We start from the raw sequence: 22,626 nt of genomic DNA, 5'->3' as shown, positions 1-22,626 counted from the left end.
AGAATTAAATCTGTCCTAATTATTTATTTTCTTAATAATGTATGTATCTAATAGGCATGCGGCAGAAATGAAACTCCGTTTGTACCCGGATGTAAGCCTACCCTGCTAGGTGACCTCAGTAATTGAATCAATTAACTTGTAGCTAACAAGCTAACTTAATGCTTCACAATAAATATAACCGAAGACGGTCTTATTTAAATAACAAGCTTTTTTAAAAAAAAAACAACTGCAGATGTATAACGTAAAAACTGAACAAAAAAAATTAACTACTATAGATGTATTATGTTTTAATTTACCTTGTTAAAATATCCCGAGCAACTTCATCAAAAACGAGCGTTAGTTTAAAAAGATGGCAACTAAAACTTGAAGGAAAGAGAAATGGAATAATTGCTAGTGTGAGGGCTGCGGTTGTCGTTACATTATTGGTTAATAAAAGTTATCATGACAGCTTATTTCATTCAAAAATGTGACTTGTTAAACAGCCTGTGGTTGGGAAAACCCTGCGCCTGCTGATCTTCTACGGTGACTGCAACAATTAGTCTATTGTGCGCCGATATCAAGTAATTACGGTATTTAATGAGAATTTAAACTTTGTTATACATTACAGTGTTATGGTGGATACCAGTATCTCAGCTCGCTTCACAGTTTTGTTTAAGATTACGAATGGGATTTCACAACTTTATCTTAGCATTAGTGTGAGGGAAGGGCCGTGTCTGCACCTGCTCCTGTGGAAGGTAAAATACACTCCGACTGTGCTGAATGATACCGTAGTTTAATTGTGCCATGTGTGAGACAAACGATGCTGAGCTTTTCCTAAACTTGATTTGATGGCTCTTGTCAGAGTGGACAGTTATCAGAATCAGAATTCCTTTATTTATCCCTGGAGGGAAATTCTTGTAAAAAAAAAAACAGTGTAGTCCAGAGGGAAAAAAAAGTAAAAGGAGTCGCGAAATAATAATAAAATAGTAGAAAACAGTGAGAAAGATCGGGAGCGTATGTAACAGGCTGCACACGTATCGACGCATGCGCACTCAGTTAGCCCAGTTCAGTAACATTTACACAACGTTTGTTATACTTTTTTAAATTACTAATCTCTTAATTGACATTCAGTTCAGAATATCAGATTTAAGGGAGTTACCTCAGACCGTGCGCAGTTGATGCGGTGGGATCACCACATCTGATCCCTCTGGTTTCTGTGACTGTCTCCGGCCCGCTGTTAGACTTTAAGCATCATGTGTTCATGTTTTACCACTGGCATCATTGTCTCTTACCTTCTCGGTGTACGAATTTCCCACCTCTGCCTACTGTTCTGTGTGCTACAGGTATCAACTCTGTCATATCTTTCCATATGAGGCTCAGTCCATTGCAAAAACGGCTTTTTCAGTAACATGACCCAGCAGGAGATGGATATGATAGCTGGACTGTTCTTGGGTATCTGCCTCAGCTGGTTCCTGATGTGCCTACACAAAGTTTGGTTCTCAGGGCTCAAATACTGAAGAGCACACGGGATGAATGGTAAGTAAGGAACTGACTGCATGTGGGGAACTTTTGTAACCCTGGTTCTCTGAGTAGTGAATGAGTGTAATGAGTGAGACCCCATAGTGGGAGTTAGTGTCACAGAGACATTTCCACATATAATCTTAGTTTCAGACCACCTACTAAACTTAGTAATACATATGAACTGAAATTGTAGATACCGACTCAAGTAAATTCAGGACCTCACAAAAAAAGCTGCTGCACCATGTCTGGTTGTTCACATACAGCTGACAAGGGACCTTGAGGATCCAACTTTGGTGAGTGAAACGGTTGTTCTTTTAAATGTCTTTGCAGGGCTTATATAATAGTGTACATTAATATTTTTCAGGATCATCAGTATGCCCTTGATCTTCAAGAAAATAAAAATTAACTGAGGCTGTGGGAAGGGTGGAGAAATTACAGCGGGGATTAAGAAGTGTCAAGGATCGGGAAAGATGGCTTAAGAAGACAGTGAAGTTCCTGCTGAAGAACTTTAAACACAAAAATATGCTAACAGAGGAACTGCAGCAGCAGCTTGGCTCTGGTTGGTTGAATTGCATGACTTCTTTCTTTTAACTTTTATCATTTTGTGGTGGTTTAAATTCATGACCTATCACACTCCTTCAGGTTGCATACCACTAGCTTTCTGAAAGAAGTTTTGACTCAGCTGATTCTCAATCAGTAAAGTCCGTTAAAAACTACTGCAAGCGACCAGTTGTGGAATATAATAACAAGTCTGTAAGAAACACCAATACTTGAACTGTTTATAAAAACACAGACTCCATTTAATCATTTCAACAGACACTCACTGCGCACGCTTATATACTGTTATTACAGACTTTCCATGTAAAGTACATGGTTATCATCTATACATTTATATATGAGAATGAAAGAGTCCCAAGTGTAATTTGTGTTTCAAAGTGTTACTTATCTTCCCAAACCTGCTGAATCTTCTGTTGTCAACAGTCTGACAGATTTTTAGACATAAAGAGACTAGTCAAAGGGACAGGACACTAATCTTAAAAGTCGAGGTTTCCCAACTGAACAAATCTGAACAACTCAGACTGGAGTTCCATCCTTCGGAGAAGAACCCGTTTTGTCTTCCTCTTTGCCCTCACTGTCAGTGGAAGCAGCAGACTTGGGTAAACTCTCTGTTGTTTTGACAGCCTCCTCACAGTCTGGTCCAGCTGGTGTAGCACTTTTGCCTTCTGCTGATTGGTCGGTGTCTGAAGGAGGTGCTATACTTTCACCTGCTTGTTTCACATTTATCTCTATGGCAGGGGCAATCATGTCCTCGGCCTGAGGCGCCTCACTGAGGGGCAGAGTAAAACCCATTTTTCCTCCGCTGGTTGTCGCCCCAGCAGGGGGGGGTGTAAGGGTCTTAGTCTGGGCCTCCTCATCTCCATGCAGCCAGTCCATCTTCTGAAGGTGCTGCTTGACAGCGTCGTCAACCCGAGCATCAATCATAGCTTCTGTCAGGACGCCATCTTCAGAGGAATATGCCGCTGCCTGCAAGAGAACATTAGGAATTAATTAAATGAAAATCTTGTAGCATTTCGAAGTAAAAGATGAAATGAAATTGAGACTTGGAACATACCTGCCAGGCCACACCCAACTTAGAGATCTCTCTGCCGGACATGCCCTCTGTTCGTGCTGCTATATCAGAGCACTTTTTACCATAGTCAAACTGTGCCAGCTTCAACCTCCTGCACAAAGGCACACATACACACATGCAACATGAGAGGCATACAAAAGAAACGATTTTGCCATCAAATTGTTTGCCTGGATGCAGTTTCTTTCTGACTTTGTTGTGTTTTTGGAGCTCAGTTTATTGCTTCTCGGCCTGTGTGTGGATCACCCCCGACCCTTCAGCCCCTGTCACACATCTGATCTCTCGGTAATTAATGTCTCAGCATGGCTGGCTACACTCCCCATACCCAGCGGGCTGTTTTCTGTGCCTTCATCTCCAATGGATGTGAATCTAATCCTGATCCTGGTAGCACCATTCAGCCAAGAATCACTGTATCTAAATATTACATGACTATATGAATGACAGAATCAATATATCTACATGGTGGTAGACTGAGCCTAACTGCTTGCTTTAGTATGCATCCCTGGTGTGCAGTGGCTTTAGTTCCTGCCCTATTTTAACAGCTGTGCTGTGGGGATTGTACTCACTGCCTCCCTCCAGTGGCGGGCTCTAGCACATATCTGTCAAAGTACAACCGCACCAGCCTCTCCCTCTCCTCAGGACCTGGCAGAGCAAAATTCACTATTTCATCTATACGGTCATTTATGGCCCAGTCGAACTGCTCCGGTTGGTTACTGGCCAACACCAGCATGAACCTGCAAAGGAAAAAATAAAAAAAAAAGAACAGAAATCAAGCATGTGATGGGATGTGGTAAAGTTCAAACAGACCAGGCAAAATGAAGTGACGAGCACACCTTAAAGCACACATTTAAGGATTAGGTTAGAGCCCAGTTTTGCACAGAATACAAATGTAAAGTTTACTTGTTGCTCTGTTCTCCAGTGCGATACAAGAACGCATTCAAAGTGGCCCTGAGGTCTTCACTGATCCTCTCCTGTTTTAAAGAATAAATAAATAAATAAAGTCAAGAGGAACTGAAATGGTGTGAAATCTATTTTCTATCCAGGGTTTCTGGGAAATGAAATACACGCAGACTTACAGTGGATCTCTTGCGGAGGAACGCATCAGCTTCATCGACAAAAAGCAGAAGTCTGTAACAGGATAAAAACACACGATCACACCCATCTGTTGATGTTGTATCTGGAGTGAACAGTTGCATTGATTGTATGTACACGCCTATGAATCAAGTAGCCTACCCGCGTCGGCTCGTGTTAGCCCAGTCAAACACTTTGTGCATGGCTGTCACACCATCACGGCCCATGGGTGCCACATCACCACCAGTCATAATTGCATAGTCCATCCCAGAATGCATCGCCAGCTTCTACTCAATACAAAAAGAAATGCATCAGTTAGATGGAGCACCACTTTCAGCGTACATAAATGTCTACGTCAGTCATCATTCAGCTCTCAGTGGTATACCTTAGCAAAGAGAGTTTTGCCCGTGCCTGGAGGGCCGTACATGAGGATGTTCCTGTACAGGCCGTTGTTCTGCCTCGTGTTTCTTGTTGCGATGGCGACGTCACGCACACGCTCTTCCAGGGAAGGCTGAAAGATAGAAAAATGCATTTAAATTAAGTGGGTGCAAAACTTTAAACATGCATGTTGGTTAGGTCTTTTGTAAATATTTCAATGTCCACTTACACTGAGCACAACTCCCTCAAGGGCATCCTGAGGTTTGCTCTTCAGCCGTTTGGCTGTCTAATTAGTTAGGAAGAGACACAGAAACAGCACAATTAGCATATTATAATCTCCAGTTTACAATATGCACAAACGATCAGTTGCTAATTAGCTACCTTGACTGGATGCTTGATTGCCTCTCCCACAGTGAATCGGGATGTTTCCCGCACCAGCGATGGCTTTCCGAGCCTGGCCTCGATGTAACGTCCCGCCACCGCTGTCGCGTTTCGGGCTGAATAAACACCCACAGCTAAAAGGGTCAGACCTGCCACCTGGTAAGGGAACAGTTACACAACATTCACAACACTGTTCACTGCAAGGATCTTGAAAACCACTCAGTTTAAACCCATTTCAGGTTTGCCCACACAGACAGTCCAAACATTTAAATGGATATTTGCTAACACTCTTGCCTACTGGATGTCATCAGTGGTGTAACACTAGAAAATACAAACATGTGCAAATGTTTGCACTTCTTTTTCACAGCACTGTGAAGAAAAAAAAACGACATGCTTTAAACATATTATTGTTAACAACTGAATTATCATATCACTATAAAATGGAACAAATTTTGTGAACAGACAGCCATCGGTTTAAGAGTAAATGCATTTATTAGCACACTTATTAGGTTTCCTCAGTCTGGCTTTCCACCAGTGAAACTCAGAGATCGTGTCTTTCCAGTATAATCATTCATTAAATTGATTGTGGATGGAAAAGTATGGCTCACCGTGGCTGTGACTTTGTCCCAGTCTGACACAAAGGCCCTGAATCCTTCTCCAAACACAGCACCTGCTGTCCTGAAAGCAAACACCAATTAACTGTCAAACACACCTTCTGGGTGTTTACAAGATGCAACAGTTGATTTCCCTGTTTCTTAACATGTAAAATGACCATTCCTGTGTTATATACTGGACCTTTGCAGACTGCATTAGTTTTTAATACTTCCTTGACATCTTCAGTTTGAACTTACATGATTCAGAACACTATAAAAGCTTTAGTGTTAAATCTTACTTAATGGACTCCAGGACGGTCTGTCTGTGCTCGGCAGCCTTCAGGCGGATCTGCTCACGGATGATATCAGCGTTCTCCCTCTCGACGCGGGCTCGTGCTTTGGACTCTGCCTCGATACGCAGAAGCTCATTCTTGTGCCTCAGCTCCATCTCGTGCTCGATTGTGGCTGTGAAAACCCATGACACAAAAAGTACATAAACCCACTGCTCACTATCATTGAAAAGCCTCCTCAAGATCCTGTCCGGTGTATACCTTTCCTCATGGCCTCCTGCTTCTGGACAGACTCCTCCTGCTTGCGAAGGTTGTCCTCATTCAGGGCTTGCTGTTGAAAAAAAAAATTCAAAAAGCTCAATGTTTTTGGTATGATGACTCATTTTAAAGCCTTATATATACTAAACTTGAAAGAGGTGAACTCACCTGTTGCCGTAGTTGGTCCTCATATCGCTGTCTGGCCAGCTTGTCTTGATACTGAGCTCTCTGTAATGGGACAGAAAATAACCATGTAACTCAGAGCTCATGGACTGCTGCAAAATACTTGTTTAATTTATTTATTTATTTTTTTTTACTAAAACAAAAGGACAAATCATTTCTGTTCTTACCGCTTGATGCTGCTTGGTCTCCTCGTTCAGAGTCTTCCTCCGCTCTTCTGCCTGGATTCGGATCTGGTCGCCTTTCAGCTGTTCAAGTGCTGCTTCATACTCCTGTCACAGGAGCACAGAAAAGGATGCTCTCAAACCAAAGCAACATACTGGTGAACATTTGCTTGGTATGTGTCATGAAAGTCCTCAAAGAGACATGAGTACAAACACATGGGGCGACTTAGAACAGGTAATAGTTATAGTATTTGACATCTGGACAGATAAAGAGGAGAGGGAAAGAAAAGCTTTGTATGTGACTTCTATTTCTGACAAACTACAAATGGACTCTCCATACCGTCTACCACATTTTCTTCATGTTGTAATCTGCAGCAACAACACCAAACTTTTATCCACACTCGGCACAGCTCTACTGTATCTCCCAGCATCATTAAGCATCCAGCAAGTCACATGATTACAACATGTTCCTCCATTGATGTAAATCAGCAGTGAAATGAACATAGCTGTCTGGAAAGACCCGAGCGTCCTGCAGCAGATCAAGAACGAAGCAGTACTTTAGTGCATTCGTTTTCCACTGTACCTTCATTTTGCTCTGGTGCTCCATCTGAGTGGTCTGCTCCTGCAGCCGAGCCAAATCCAGAGCTTCTTTGGCATGTCCTGTATGAAGGTGTGAGGAGAGCAGCAACAGCACATAAGTGGAATGCATGGTGGCTTCAAACGTGGACGTTTTCAGAGACTGGCGTAACATCTTGATAGAGTCTTTACCTTTACACTTTCACCTACTTTTATCCAATGTGGAAAATGAAATCATGAACTCAAAACAAGACAGGAGCGGTAAGAGAAAAGCTACATGTATGTGAAACGAGTGCAAGTGGGTGTTGCAAGCCACACTGCAAGGTGACGACCTTTGAACCCAGTCCTTTAGTTTGAGTAAAGGCAGGAACAGCACAGCGTTGCTCTCATATGCAACCAATAAATATGCAAAAGGTTAGATGAAATATACGCGAACAGATGCTGGTTGTGGGAGTGGGCCTCGTTATCTGAGCAGCTGTATCTCTGGAAACGACCACCTCTGGACACGAGCTGGATGCTGTTGCATCGTGAATCTCACTGTGTGGAAATGTTGTTATAAAGTGAAGAAACCTCCACTCCGGTCACTGCCACTGAGCCCGCAGGCCCTCCCAAACACTTACGGGACTTGTCGAGCTCCTTGGCCGCCTGGGCTGCCCGCTCCAGTCCGGTGGGATCGAAGTTGCTCCATTTGTCCTTGGGTTTATCTCCACCGCCGCTGGAGCCTCCGGCCGGCGGCGGTGGTGGTGGAGGCTGAACCGGGAGACCGGCGGGCACTTCAGGCTGCCCCTTGTTCAGGCCGAACAGCCACGACATTTTAAAGAGAATAGATAAAGGACAATTTAGCCGGTTCTGTGTAGACCGAGAAACGGCAGCTCCTGCAGACCTGTCACCGCACTTCCTCCACACGCGTGTCACGCTGCAATCTTCTGTGCGTGCGCAGTAGAGAGCCTGAATAACATCAACGACGATTGGCCGTTAATAAGTACTCCTTTTTCTCATTGGCTGTCCCAACGGCTGTCTTCAGTAGAGGTCATCCATGTAGTCCCTCCCCAAATCTATACGGTTGCCGCAGAGGATCATACCACGTACCGTTCACAGGAAAGGACATGGTTTTCTTGTGGTTACATCAGGCTGTTTCTGATTTTGTAAGTCACAGGCCAATGACATTGCTGTGCTGCGTCCTTTGTTTCCAGCAAGGAGCATTCATGAGAAATAAATGCTGGACTGGAAGAGTGTTTAGGCTTCAAACTTGGGTCAGATACAACTGGTTTATTATATTAAGATAATTTGTGTTCCATTACCGTGAAATCTTGCTTAGTGTACCCCTATCACGGCTATTAAAATTTCTGGGGGGCATATAACAGCCAACATGAAAACTACAAAACACTAATATGGGATGAAATACTTCTCAAAATTACATCTTCACATACAGCAAGAAAAATCAAGACAAAGTCAAGATATATTTCAAAATGTTTAATGAACCAAAGATTCAAAAGACAACCTCACAATAACAAATGGTAAAATATGTATTTACACATAGACAAGTCATTACATCATAAAGCTTGGATTCACTTTTCTTTCCAACCTCCGAAAAAACTCAGTCCAACAACACCAAATCATAACATAAGGTTGCATGTGATATACACAGAGGTTCATGGAAAGCAATAATCACATCCCCTTTCGTGATATCGGAGGTAATCAGGAGGGCTGTGGCTGAGGAATTTGCAGATAAAACTGCAGGTGGAAATCTCTGGCACACGAAACAGATGTTGGATTGAGTCAGTGAAGGGAGCAGTAGGTCTGTGGACTATCAGTTGATATGCTGTTTAATGTCAAGTGCCTTCTTGGATTATGACTATGGCCTTGTGATGACTTATGAGTGCAAAATTATTCTTCAAATGTTCTTTACTTGAAATGGGCTTGTTGAAAGCAATTTACAATCATATTTAAGAGTTGCCTTATTGTCAGCAAGAGGCCCCAAAAAGGAAATTTCATGTGGATTTATTGGTTCTCTTTTCATAAATGCACTCTGCACAACACAACTGCAGCAGAGTAGAGAAATTGTCCTTAAAGGTTAGGGATCAACAAACTGCAACAGAAATCCTCTGCCCTGCTTTAGTGTCCCTGAGCAAGACCTTACATCCCATTTCTACTTCAGAGATGCTTCACTGCTTAAAATCTCCCCAAAAGGAAAATTCCTTTTTTACATCAAAGACCAGCGTATAGCTTACCCATGCAAGACTCCCAGCCCATTTGTTTATACACGGTGCAGGTAAAAGACAGTTCTGTCCACTTAACCATCACCAGGAGCTGACAGCTTTTCACCAAATGACCAATATTACATATGAGGACAACACTCTGATGTCAAAATTGGTCATTTTGTGGGTCAACAAGTTTCAGGAAACTCTGGTATAGCGATCAATAAATATTACAAACCGAATTAACAAAATGATCTGACTAAATTCAACTTATATGATTATGTGAAAAATACTTAAACCAAGCAACAAAAGCAAGGAGGTTTGTGTGTGTGCCTGACTGACTGAACATCTCCACAATCCAGGAGCACTGTTGTTTAAACCACATAACAACTGAAGATCTGCAAATGAGTCGAGTCTTTCACTGTAGCAAAACAACACGGGAGAAGACACCAGCAGGCTCTTTGCCGTCACCCAACGCCGCTCGGAGTCCTTCCTGTTGTCGAGCCTGTGCCAGTTTTGTGAGTGAGAGGAATGACCGAGGTTCAGTGACGGCCAGGTCACTGATGACACGTCGGTTGAGCTGAACGCTGCTCTGTATAGGGGAAGGGAGGAGATGTGTTAACATGCAGAGACTGAACCAGCATACAGAACACAGAGAGGACTTCAACACAACTGACCTTGGTGAGATTGTGTATAAGAGCGGGATACTTCAAGCCGTGCTCTCGTGATGCTGCTGCAATGCGCGTAATCCACAGCTGCAGTAATAAAAACACAATGAATAGAATAAATGATATTGAGTACTTTATTGCAAACAATCAGTACACCCATCTGCAACTGGGATTGGATTTAATAAGTGACACATAATGGAGCAATGGTGTGCAACCTTTCTGACTTGTGTGTGCCTATATGTTCCTTTCTATAAAGTTCCATATCTACTTGTGACCAGTAATCACTTACTGTGGACATGAGTGATGAGCAGTTCAGCCACAAGCAGTGTTTTTTATCCCCTCTACTTGTATTATCAAGTATGAAGCATTTCTAAGGCCCAGAAGAGGTGACAACGTGCAGTATTTTACAAGAAGGAAAAACATAATCTGGAAAAAATACTTTAATAATGTCGTGGTGGCCCCTCAAATTTATCTTGGGGCACTCTGACGCTTCAGACTATTTTCACTCATATGATTGAGTTGTATTAGTGTATGTTTAATACAATTTTATATACACAGGATTTCATGCAAATCAGTATTACGGTTGACTGGGTTACCCTGGTGAAATAAAGTAAACTGACCCTGACCTTTCAAGAAGCACATTATGCTGCCATTTTTCGGATAATACAAATTAACCACCAATCTCAAACTGTAGCCTATCGTCAGCCATGTGCTTCTTATCGTGGAGAGGACGTTTTATTTTAACATGTATTGGTGTCTTACCGTCCGCATGTTACGTTTCTTTAACCTCCGAGCTTTAGTGGCGTAGACGAAAGCCCTTGTGACAGCCCGCACAGCCAGACTGTAGCAGCGGTTCTTTCTGCCTCTGAAGTGCTTCGGAAAGAACCGAACAGGAAGGATGAATTAAACAAAATGACCACCGTTATTGATGTTAAAATTAGATTAGGATGATGAGGCATCTTTCTAACCGGATCAAGCGGCCTAGGTCATCTCTAAACAGCAGGGAATACATGAGCAAATGACTCACCGATTTTCTAGTTCAAACAATTAAGATTGAACTACTACTAACTACTAAAAGCAAAATGTAAAACACAACATTTAGCCTCTGCTCCAGGAGATAGTCTCGGCCTTACCCGTGCATGCTTGAGGAGATCTTGAACTTTCCAGTATCTGTCAGGTCCACGGCTTCTGATCCAACAAGGCAACGTCAGGAATACCATGTTTGCTCTTTAGATAAACTACTACAGCACAGTCTGCCTTTTGAGAGGATGAATACAGTGGATTAAATGACCACAGTTCAGCTCCAGCCGCAGAGAAACTCGATGTTGTGTGCGTTCAATTTCACATGCCGCACCAGCACTGACAAACACACTGGGTTCGTTTGATTTGTAAGCTCTGATATCTGGTGTACTGCTGCTCTGAGCCACATGGGTTCGCCAGCATGAACTAGGCAAAAGAGCGAAGAGTTATTATTGAAACAAGAAAAAACATTAATTACATGGAGGGTTATGGCTAAACGAAGAGAGCGACAAGATATGGAACAAAACTGGCTCAAGTCGAACAAACCATATAAACTTCACAATCTTCTTGATTGTGAAGTTTCTCTTCTAATCACGTTCTAAAACCGGGCGACGGCGGTTAACAAAACGCGTGCTCCCGTTGGAACGATGACGCCGCCCCGGTGAATGCTGGGATAGCAGGCACTGGAGGTCAGAGAAACTCCAAAATGTCGGTTGCTAGCTTCACGTCCTTGAGCCGCTGTGGTGTTTTAGCATTCCGCTCCCCCGCAGGACTGGTGGTACGTTAAAAGTCATTAAGCTAGAATAAGTAGGCAGTAATAATAAACCGTTGCCGTCGGTGACAGTTTCAGCCGGAGTCGCTTTGCTCAGGATAACGTCACAACACGCAACACAGTCCGTTTTGACAGCGGCGATCTTCGGCTATACTTTGAAGTCTCTCTAATAGCTAGCTGGTTCTCGCTGTAAACCAACGTTAGATGGACTCAACAGGAACTTTTTTAACGTGTTAACTTCTTGTTATCGGTTTGTGTGGACTTCTAAGTTAGCCGATAAAAACTGCACGCAGGTTAGACACCCAGCGTGGCAGGAAAAGGGTTAAAGAAATGTTGTAGAGTGAAGGAAATCTGACACATACACGTACGAAATTCAGTCAAAACAAAACCAGACAAATTTAGAACGTAACTCTGTGTTTTCATGAGTGATGTTAATCTATTTTATGGGTGTGATAACTAAACAAAAATGTTCTTCTCATCACCCTTTTCTGTTCTCTTTGTCAGGAATTTTAAAGATTATGAGCACAATAATTAATATTAGAATTATGCCCAGGAGAGAAATGTTGTTATTCTGAATGTGAGTGCATCATCAGACTGTGCAGACGTACTTTACTTGGCCAACGCTCCTAGTAGTGTGTAATGAACAAACATAATGCCAACATAATCTTGTCTGGTCTCCCTGCTGCCAAGGCGGTTCGGTGTGCCCAGACAGCAGCGGCTCCAGCAGCGCAGCCCAGAATAAAGAAGTTCCAGGTGTACAGATGGGACCCAGACACCCCAGGAGACAAACCCCGCATGCAGACCTACGACATCGACCTCAACACGTAGGTGTTTGAGTTTTTCCCTCAGCCATGAGGAAGCCCAGTGTGCGCTCTAGTGTGCTCCATCATTTGCCCATTAGCTTCTTAAGTGTTTAAGTGATACAGCACAACAAGTTATCCTGATAATACAAAAAATGATGGCTGAGGTGAACTTTGTTTTCTGTATCACCTTGGACTGTTCAATGGCATTTATTCTGTAGCCACTGATTAAACAAAAAGGGAGGCTGAATTATCTGTGTTTCTTAATTTTATTGGTCATAGACGCAGTGAAGAGGACTTTGTCAGGCAAAGCACTGTCGTTCAAGTAAAACGTCTTATCTTTATAATATACACTAGAGAATATGGGCCTTTTTAATAGCGCTGCTATTAGTTGATCATGCTCGCTTGCACTGGTGGAGACTTATTTATTAGTGAAGTTCAAAGCAGTTCCCACAGTACACACATGTAAACAGAAGGCTTTATTAACAGCCTGAGAACAGCCTCCAGTTAGATTTGGTGGATCTGACAGTCTGGTATATTGCCAGTCCTCTTCCTTCTTCTGATCCTCTATAATCAGCTTTGGGTCAATCTGAATTCACTTCTGTCCACATGATACAGCAGCCAAAGGAGTTCACAATTCAAAAATGCTCTGTAGCCATAAAACCTGTTTGGATTGTCTTTGGACTAGTCAGACAAATAAGACATGTCCCCTTTTACACTTTCATGTCTTGACATTAAGGACTCATCTTCTGGTTTTATGTTTTTTTTTCATATAGCTGTGGCCCAATGGTACTCGATGCGCTGATCAAGATAAAAAATGAGATTGACTCCACTCTGACCTTCCGCCGCTCCTGCAGAGAAGGTCAGTACATTGAGGCTGGAGTGGTTTACCAGAATAATTATCAACTTTGTAACTCCAGGCTTGTTTAAGGGAATATACCAGTGTTTTCAAAGCTTGTTTTGTAAATTTATGACTGCAGGTCATTCAACCACAAGAGATAACACTGCACAGTCTCAGTTTTTTTCCAACAAAAAAGAATGGTCTGCATTACTCTTAACAAACATATTATTGGACATAGTCTACTCGTGTCCAGTGTTATGATAGAAAATGGGTTTGTCCCCTCAGATTGTTTTATTATTTTTGTTTACATACAGGTATTTGTGGATCCTGTGCGATGAACATTAATGGAGGAAACACTCTTGCGTGTCTGAACAAGATTGACACCAACACCAGCAAACCAACTAAGATTTACCCTCTGCCACACATGTATGTGGTGAAGGACCTGGTACCTGTGAGTAAATATGTTACAGATGTTTTCTCTGAGACATGTTATTCAGTTTAGCAATAATCACTAAAGCCAAAACACAATAAAGAATAGTAAAGTCTTTTCAGTCCTGTACTCGTCAGTCTTCTCTGTATTTTTTTAAATATGGACACGAGTGGGACGGGAGGAAGGTCACAAGTAAGTCTCATATCAAGTTCCAAGTCCCGAACTTTGAATTTCAAGTCCTAAATAGATGAGATAAGATGAGATGAGACTTAGTTGATCCCTGAGGGGAAATTTGAACTGGTAATTAAACAAGTCATAATTGATTCTTCACCCAAGCCTCAAATTACAAATTTCTTTGTGCTGCTTCAAATATCAAATAAACTTGGAAGTAGTTCATCTCCTTGATCCTTGATTGTTCAATTATGTTCGCAGGACATGAGTAACTTCTATGCCCAGTACAAGTCTATTGAGCCCTACCTGAAGAAAAAGGATGAGTCAAGCGAAGGGAAGGAGCAGTACCTGCAGTCTGTGCAGGACCGACAGAAACTGGTAACCTGCTCCTCCTACTCTTTTTTTTTTCTTTTTTTCTTTTTTGATTTTGGGAAAACAAGTTGTCTTGTATTTAAAGTCACATGAAAATAAACATCCTCCCTCTTTTTCTCCTGCAGGATGGGCTGTATGAATGCATCCTGTGTGCCTGCTGCAGTACGAGCTGCCCCAGCTACTGGTGGAACGGGGACAAATACCTCGGGCCTGCTGTGCTGATGCAGGTGTGTGTCTGAGCGCATAAACCTCTCGAGATCATGGATAACATCCTGAATCTGCATAAAAACATTATCACAGATGTAGAGTTGGCTTACATCTTCCCGTCTCTCAGGCGTATCGTTGGATGATTGACTCGCGAGACGATTTCACAGAGGAGCGCCTCTCCAAGCTGCAGGATCCTTTCTCCCTCTATCGCTGCCACACTATCATGAACTGCACTAAGACCTGCCCCAAGGTAACCTGTCTGCACACATCTGCAGTTGCATGCACACCACAGCTCACGCTATGTATCTTATATTGTTGTGGTGTGCAGGAGGCTTTCCACCTCTCCACTCTTTTTAAATATTTCAAAATAATTCTCACTGCTCTTTCCTCATTTGTCTTGTCTTCCTCTTAGGGGCTGAACCCCGGAAAAGCGATAGCTGAGATCAAGAAGATGATGGCTACGTACAAGGAGAAGAAGGCCGCTGCTGTGTGAAACCTCATTTTTCCTCTTGTATACCTTTTCCCTCCATGATTAAATGATTTATTGATTAAAACGTGCTTATTGAGGTGTGAAGGCCCAGTACACCTGTCAGCTCCATCACCACCACACTCTGCAGACTGTATAATCAACTGCAATGGGAAAAGGTGTATGTGTGTGTGTGGTTGGAGGACTTGGTGTTACACAAACGCACATGTACAGTATGAATGCAGGGGAGTTAGTGAGTGTCTTGAGTCTTACATGTATTGTAACAGACGTATTTATATCCAGCTCTTCTGCGTGTACTTCTGTGCACTTGGGAGACATGATGCTACATATTAAAGTAAAAAAGAAGGCGTTCCCTTGCGTGTGTTAACGTTTTTATAGCTTTTTGCTTTTCAGGTTAGCGGCAGCCTCACAGGCACGCGTTATATGTTCCCTCAGATCTTACAGCACATCAACAATAGCAGTCTTTGTTTTGATGAAAAATAAATAGTTGAAATGTCTGCAGCTCTTTTCATCGGTTATTATTATCTCTAATTTAATACATAATCACTAAGGTTAGCAGTTAGCGTCCTCCGGATGTCACTATTGTACAAAGTCTAAGCTGCAAATCTCTTCAGGGCGAACGTTAATGTTCATGTGTCTCTAACAGCTATTGGGAGAAAAGATGTGACAGATCATATTGTTATGTGTGGCAGGTTGAGCTCCATCTGCAGCCGTATGTAGTCAGTGGATGATTATAATTATCTGACACATTTAATGTTAATTTGCAGAAGCAACAAAGCACCACCACAATATACTCTCATGTATGTTTCCTGTGAAGGATGGTGCTGTTGAGACTGAAAAAAATGGCTTATGAAGACTTTCTGAAGTCATGAAGTTATCCAAAAAATAAATAAAACATGGGACAACTAAATTATAGTTCATCAGGAGACACAGAATATAATGAAAATACTTTCAAAACACATTTACATAACCTTAAGGTGAAAAAAAATCCAGTCCAAAACTGTACCAAAAATAAAAAATGTCATAGTTTATGAAAGAGAAGGTTTGTGTTGCGTGTGATGATGGTCATTTCGACTGATGGAGTGTTTTAATCAAAGGATGCTAATGCTTTTCAGGTCTGGTGATGCATGCATGAATTACTGACTTTATCAGAGAAAATCTATTAAATGTTTTAAGTACAAAACAAAACTTATCAGGTAATATCAGCTATCTGCTAATACAAATGGTACATGTCAGCATTCACATGGATCAGCTCTCAGTGTTTGAAGTATTCAGATCATTTCATTCAGTACAAGCAGTAGTGTATAACAATAAAAACAACAATCCTGCAGAATTTCACTCAAAAATTTTACTTCAGTAACAAAATGTAGTTAAACTATCAGAAGGATTCAGAGTACAGAGCAGCTCCTGCCAGGCTCGGTGTATAAATGGATCATTAATGTTGAATAAATATGTAATTGGTAATGTAGGCTGCTGTTGTCAATGGAGGAGGTGGAGCTCATTTTAACTACTTCGTGTAATTTTTGTAGTTAATCTGTGTTTTCTAGGTTAAGTAAAATCTCAGTTCGAAAAGTAACCTGATACATGGAGTTAAGTGAAAAGTAGCCGACACTTTTTTCTCTCTGAAATGTAGTAAAGTAGATCATAATGTGGGCCTCTTTAAGTCAGTGATCTATGATGATAGATTCGATGACCAGCACCGATCACTATCTGATCAGCTCATTGATAAACCAATGCCGATCCTGGAGGGTCACGGGGGTCTGTACCGGTTTCGGGATCCCCCCCTGGCCTCGTTGGTCAGTGCTGGGCCGGGGGCTGGAGGATGGGACTGGACGGGGAGGAGACTGCTTATGTGGGGTGGTGCAATGTGGCGCTGCGAGGTCCTCCTGCACTCAGAGGACGCATGAGAGCTGAGGATAGTCGGAGCAAACTGAATCTGAGTTAGGTAAGAAACTCTGGGGAGGGGAGGGGAGGAAAAAACGTGTTTTTCGTTTCTGGTTTAGATGCACTTAATTCCTCTGTTTTTGTTGTACGCACTTGTTGGCTTGCAGTGAGTTAAGTTGAATTCCATTTGTGTTGATAAGTATGAAGGAACAAAGTCAGGAGATATGAGGAGGGACCGCTTGCAGTTCAGCCCATGACTGAAGGGCATTAAAACATCCTGAGAGTTTAGCAGTCTGCTCAGTGAACACCGAATAGCTGTGGATATCATGAGTGTGTGTTAATGGCTGTGGAGAGCTGACATGTGGACCTGTGTTTTCACTGGAGAGAAGAAGGAGGAGGGACTTCACAGCCTGCAGTAATGGCACTACAATGGAGAGAGGGTGCCAAGAGGGAAAACCAAGCGCACACAAAATAATGGACGGGGGTCGATGAGGGCACACGGGAAAGATGATTTGAATTCTTACATATCTCTAGCTTATTTGTCATCGTTGCATCAAAACAAAAGGCTAAACACCAGTGCATCTCATGTTGCTAATGAGTGTGAGTGTGTGTGTGTGTTTTGGAGGGGGGGGGGAGATGGGGTCTCTAGCTAGGAAGGGAAGGACTCAACAACTGGAGAGAGGGGGGGGTAATCGCTCCCAGATGTGTGCTGTGAAAACATATGGTGGAAGAACATATGGTAGAAGAATGTGTGTGTGTGTGTGTGTGCTGGTACACAAACATACACACACATTCACAGAGTTATTGGTACACATGCAGTGTTTCAATCGCATGTTTTGCACCCAGCGTGGCCTCACTAACATGACTAAAGTGATACAGAGAGAGAGAGAGAGAGAGAGAGAGAGAGCTCAGAGGGCCCCAGTGCAGGATGTGTAAAAACACACACAAATTAACTACTTAACGTTGGGGAGATGAAATAGCTGCAGAGAAGGAGGAGCATTCATACTTTCCACAAAGTGGAAAAGTAGTTAAGTCGGTGTTTCAGGAAGCTAAGGTAATGGATTTTACTGTGTGTGTAACAATTTCACACTGTAACAGCCAGAATTTCATTGACATGTCATCAGGAGATGATAATCTGGTTTACTTCTCTGTGATGCTGTCAATATTCGTGTTTTTCAGTCCGCATGTCATTTTCACTCAACCTGACAGGCTCTTTTACTTGGTGGAGAAGAAAGAAAAGGGGGAAAGAGGAGGAGGAGGAGTAGTGTGTGTTGGGGGGTGGGGGTGAGGGGGGGTTCGAGGAAATGACCATTGAGGGCGACAGAAGGGAAATGAAGGATGTGGAGACAGACGGAGGGAGGGAGGGGATGAAGAAAACTCAGAAAGAGGGGTGGGGTCGAGGGGTCCTCTGTTTCTTTTCCTGGAATGCAGCCTCGAGACTGTCTGCTGCAGCGAGGAAAAGTAGGAAAACAGAGGGATTGTTCTTAGGAAGACAGACGTGCCACATTCTTGCTGTCAGAGTTTTTCTCCCCCTCTTTTTCTTGCCGTGGCTGTTTGGGGCCAGTGGAGGAAGGAGGGCAGAGAGAGGAAGGGGGGGGTGGTTGGAAAGGTGACGGAGGGCAGGGGGAAAGAGAGGAGAAGAGAGTTCAGGAGACCAAAGAATATCCAGCACGAAGCACTTAATTCCCTCTCATGTTGTTTGCTTTGATTGTTGATACTCTCCTCATCTAACCTCCAGTGTTCAAGTCAGTCTACCTCCCAGAGTGACCATGAGAGTCCTCCTACTAATCTGCATGCCAGGTAACTGCACCATATTCCTCTGTGAGTCCACTGAAACACCTGAAAACTTGGTTTTAAATCTTGAATTTCTCTCGAAGATATACACAGCATCAATCAAAGTTTAAGGAATAGTTTTGATGTTTCGGGTAATGTGCTCATTCACTTCCGTGCCAAGAGTTTGAGGAGAAGGTTGATTCATATCTCATGGCTTCTGTGTGATTAACATGAAGCTACAGTCAGCAGCCAGTTAGCTTAGTTTAGCATAAAGACTGGAAACGGGGGGAAACAGCTAGCCTGGCTCTGCCCAAAGATAACAGCTGCCTATCATTGGAACGTATCACTGAATAAAGCATTGTGGTGACCACTGGAGAATTGACATGTTTTAATTTTTATGGTTTTGCATTGAAGTTTTACTTTTGCTAATTGTGGCCTCAGTTAGCAGTATTTAGCTTATGTATGCTAAAAGTACCTAATCTGAGCCATCATACCTCCAAAGGCACCATTCGGCCTTGCTTCCAATTTTTCCCCGGTGGTCATTTGTGGTATTACAGGGAGAAAAGTGGCCCAAATACTGACATACCAGCATTATAAAAGACATGTGGGCAAAACTCTTGACAGGACACCTCAAACTTCAAGCAAGATCAATTATGACTTTTGATCCATGAACATTCAAAAGTAAAAACTTTCATCAAGCTAAGAAAAGAGATTTAAAGTCATTAAACCAAACACGAAGTCACCGGCCAGCATGGGAAACACCACTGCACATAATCATTGCATACCCAGGAAACTAGAAAACGTTTAGGGTATATGTGCCCGACGAGCACCTCTCATTAGACTGAAAAGGTGCCATCTTTGCCTCTGGTATCTACTTCTTTTTATACATCTGTGGTCAAGGCTGTGTCAGTTTCTTATGAATTTAAAGTTTCATAAGTGAAAACAACATTTTTTTTGGTTCACGACATGGTCTCACTTTAAAGCTGGCGCTGCTCTGCATCTGGCTTCATATTCTCTCTGTTTAAAACTGTAATTCCATCCTTGAAAAACTGTAAAAACTGGAATTTATATTTATGTATGATTACATATCATTATTCTGAAACAGCTATGAAGAATACTTTTGATTACTGACTTCCCCACCTGCACTTCACTCATCACCTCATCTATGTGATTACTTTATTGTTCTGAAATATCAACAGTTCTGCTGCTCGCCCAGGCCCAGTACCAGGAACCGTTCCCTTTTCTGGGTGAGTTCATTAAGACAGTCTTGGCCCTAACTGTTCCAGCTCAGCATCAGTTTATATCAGAGCTCTGCGCATCTGTTCCTGATTTCTTGTTGTCCTCTGATGTGTCACCTAGCCTTGAGGACTTCTCTCCCCATCTAAATGACCACTCTGCTTGTTATTATTTGTAAACATCCTGCGTATGAAGTCATACAATACACCCTTGCAAACTGCTCATTTTGTTCAGTTTTGGAGTGCAGGTGGTTCATTTTATATGCTGCAGTGCCTTTCATGTGAGCGTGTGTTTGTGTGCATGGGGAGTAACTGACTGTAATTGATTTCACAATGTTGACGTCATGAAACATTTTTCTCTCCTGCTTATTTTATGGCTTCACAGAGGACTATGGGCCAGATTATTTTCCAGGTAAAGTGTTTTCAGCTTCATGGAAGTATTACTTGAAGTTACTTTCAAATGTAAACATCAGTGTGGTTTGTAAGAGCAGTTCCTCTCTTTCTCTTGTCCAGACTCTGAAAACCCTGACACTCTTCCTGGAACCTACCAGCAGCAGGTTCGACTCGAGCCAGAGGTCCGTCCGGAAAAATCAGGTATATCTGCTGCCGTCTACCCCTGCATGAGTCACGTTCAAGAGTATTTTTTGCACCTTGTCTAGAACTCATTTGTACATTTGTTTTCTATGTGGATAAGAGTCCGATTTGGAGACGGAGCCCACGGAGCCTGGGCCTCTTGGTGAGCAATCTCTGAAGAAAGGAGGGCAGATAATCAGTTGTGTAGTTTGAATGGAGAAATAATTTTGCTGTGTGTTTGATTTTCAGATTGCAGAGAGGAGCAGTATCCCTGCACCAGACTCTACTCTGTGCACAAGCCATGCAAGCAGTGCCTGAACAGCCTCTGCTTCTACAGGTATGGACTGAAGAGCCTGAAACGGCTTTTAAATGAGAACCTCCACCTCCTAAAATCAAATCATCTCCTCACAGCTTGCGCCACATAATCAAAGTGTGAGAGTGAATCGCTTTGTATAATTTCCTTGTGGACAATTCATGAGTTTCGATCAATGACAAATATCAGTGAGGAGGATGCCCGTAGAGTCAATAAATAAAGGAGTTTTGGAATTACAGGGCCTTTATGAGACTACTCAACATAAGTGACAGCAGGATTTTGTTTCTATAGTGCACATGTAAAATGTTTCTTTAAAAGCCTCCATCACCGTTGGATTGTCCTGCAAAAGAACCATAAGGATACTTATTATTGTCAACAGAAAGACTAAAACCAATATTATGTTCCACTTATCGGTACTTCCAGGCTTCTCTACCCTGTCAGCCCCAAGTCTATTGGTGCATACTGAAGTTTTTTTTTTTTTAAAGGCTCAGCTATTTCCTAACACAGCGGGGCACTTTAGTTTTTTAGTGTTAATCACAGGGAAGTAAATAGTGCATTTCAGCTCTGTATTAATACACATTTGGTGTCCTGAGTTTTACAGCAGCAGGACACAGACAATGACTGTCGATTAATTCATCAACGGTTTTTGTCTTTTAATTGGATTTGTTGATAGAAAGAAAAATACAGAATCCTGCCAGAAGTATCTCTTTAAGTTCTGACTATTTTGAAAATGGCTGCATTTTTTGAGGTGAACTATCCCTTTAACTGGCAACCCAGTGTTTCGGCCTCACTTGTGACCTGTGCCTCTGCTTTTCATTAAGTTTGCGACGGGTGTACGTCATCAACAAGGAGGTTTGCGTGAGGACTGTGTGTGCACATGAAGAGCTGCTCAGAGGTGGGTTCACTGTACTCTCATGGTGTGTTTTTTTGTCTTTTGGTGTGTTGAGACTTGTGATTTGAACTCCTCTGAATGTGTGTGTTTAGCGGACCTGTGCCGCGACCAGTTCTCCCGCTGTGGCGTGGCAGCGCTGAGCGGCCAGTGCTCATCACTAGGAGGAAGCTGCGGGAAGAGCTGTGGTGGCTGCTGATTGAGTTCAGAGATCAGGGACGCTACCTGCCCAGATACTGCCGCTTTTTCTACCACTCATGCACATCCTCCCACTTTGTCCTCCTTCCTCCAAGTTTCTCCTCACTTTGCCTTTTGACTCTTCCTGTACAACTCTTTACTCCTGTGCCAAAAGCTCTTCTGCATTTGAAGTTGTTCTGTTTATCTTTGTCTCTTCACATGTATGTCTGCCCAGTAGATCCTGTGTGTATGGATAAATATACTCCAAAGAACAATGATGATTGTATAAATCACTGGTGCTATAAAATCATCACACTGGTGCTATGAAAAACTATTAGAGGTGCACATAAAACTGCGGAATATCTTTTTTTTTTTTTTTTGGCATATTGTACCATTAATCACATGCTTTGTTTGTTGATATGTTACTGTACTTGTGTTGAAAAGCAGTCATTGTCATGATGATCAACTCATCAACGGTGGCCACTGCGCACTGACATCAGACAAAGCTAATCAATATCCAGCCGCTAGCAGCCTCATCGTTGAAGATCACGAGATGTGTAAAGAAACAGGTGGTGAGTGACCTCAGTTTTTGTACTACTGCCACCTGGATCTGCGCTTAGCAATCAAGCAGCAAGCTAATATAATCCAGTGGCAACAAGTGGCATCTCACAAACGGCCTCTGTACTACTGCTTTGTAAAACTGTCACTATAAAGACTGAGAAACAAATAAACTTTTTTTTGTTACTACAGCTGTTCAGTGTGTGATTGAGTCAAACATGAGTCATGGCCGTAATGTAA

The 22,626-nt window shown here is 42.5% G+C and overlaps 4 protein-coding genes across 4 annotated transcripts; 2 read left to right on the top strand and 2 right to left on the bottom strand.

Moving 5' to 3' along the window:
• Positions 1–2,273: 2,273 nt before the first annotated feature.
• atad3 (ATPase family AAA domain containing 3) lies at positions 2,274–7,971 on the bottom strand. Its single transcript, XM_046383725.1, has 16 exons — positions 7,639–7,971; positions 7,026–7,102; positions 6,449–6,550; positions 6,267–6,326; positions 6,102–6,171; positions 5,850–6,015; positions 5,566–5,635; positions 4,958–5,113; positions 4,806–4,862; positions 4,584–4,709; positions 4,361–4,485; positions 4,204–4,255; positions 4,028–4,098; positions 3,694–3,861; positions 3,113–3,221; positions 2,274–3,024 (listed from the first exon to the last, which is right to left on the bottom strand). Exons 1-16 carry the CDS (start codon positions 7,829–7,831, stop codon positions 2,575–2,577), a joined length of 2,052 nt encoding a protein of 683 aa, XP_046239681.1. The 5' UTR covers positions 7,832–7,971; the 3' UTR covers positions 2,274–2,574.
• Positions 7,972–8,476: 505 nt separating this feature from the next.
• Positions 8,477–11,297, bottom strand: mrpl20 (mitochondrial ribosomal protein L20). The gene is made up of 4 exons (XM_046383780.1): positions 11,018–11,297; positions 10,647–10,757; positions 9,894–9,971; positions 8,477–9,808 (listed from the first exon to the last, which is right to left on the bottom strand). Exons 1-4 carry the CDS (start codon positions 11,102–11,104, stop codon positions 9,635–9,637), a joined length of 450 nt encoding a protein of 149 aa, XP_046239736.1. The 5' UTR covers positions 11,105–11,297; the 3' UTR covers positions 8,477–9,634.
• Positions 11,298–11,532: 235 nt separating this feature from the next.
• Positions 11,533–15,481, top strand: sdhb (succinate dehydrogenase complex, subunit B, iron sulfur (Ip)). Its single transcript, XM_046383760.1, has 8 exons — positions 11,533–11,682; positions 12,367–12,500; positions 13,253–13,338; positions 13,632–13,768; positions 14,180–14,296; positions 14,416–14,517; positions 14,625–14,747; positions 14,910–15,481. Exons 1-8 carry the CDS (start codon positions 11,611–11,613, stop codon positions 14,988–14,990), a joined length of 852 nt encoding a protein of 283 aa, XP_046239716.1. The 5' UTR covers positions 11,533–11,610; the 3' UTR covers positions 14,991–15,481.
• A 1,263-nt stretch (positions 15,482–16,744) lies between these two features.
• On the top strand, positions 16,745–22,577 carry mfap2 (microfibril associated protein 2). Its single transcript, XM_046383778.1, has 9 exons — positions 16,745–16,929; positions 18,607–18,668; positions 19,841–19,888; positions 20,262–20,288; positions 20,390–20,470; positions 20,571–20,612; positions 20,699–20,786; positions 21,584–21,657; positions 21,747–22,577. The coding sequence occupies exons 2-9, from the start codon at positions 18,638–18,640 to the stop codon at positions 21,848–21,850; spliced, it is 495 nt and encodes a 164-aa protein (XP_046239734.1). The 5' UTR covers positions 16,745–16,929; positions 18,607–18,637; the 3' UTR covers positions 21,851–22,577.
• Positions 22,578–22,626: the final 49 nt, after the last annotated feature.

This window comes from Scatophagus argus, chromosome 3 (genome assembly GCF_020382885.2).
Source record: "Scatophagus argus isolate fScaArg1 chromosome 3, fScaArg1.pri, whole genome shotgun sequence".
NCBI lineage: Eukaryota > Metazoa > Chordata > Actinopteri > Scatophagidae > Scatophagus > Scatophagus argus.
Note: the sequence above shows the minus strand (reverse complement) of the source record. Positions and strands in the feature narration are given on the sequence as shown.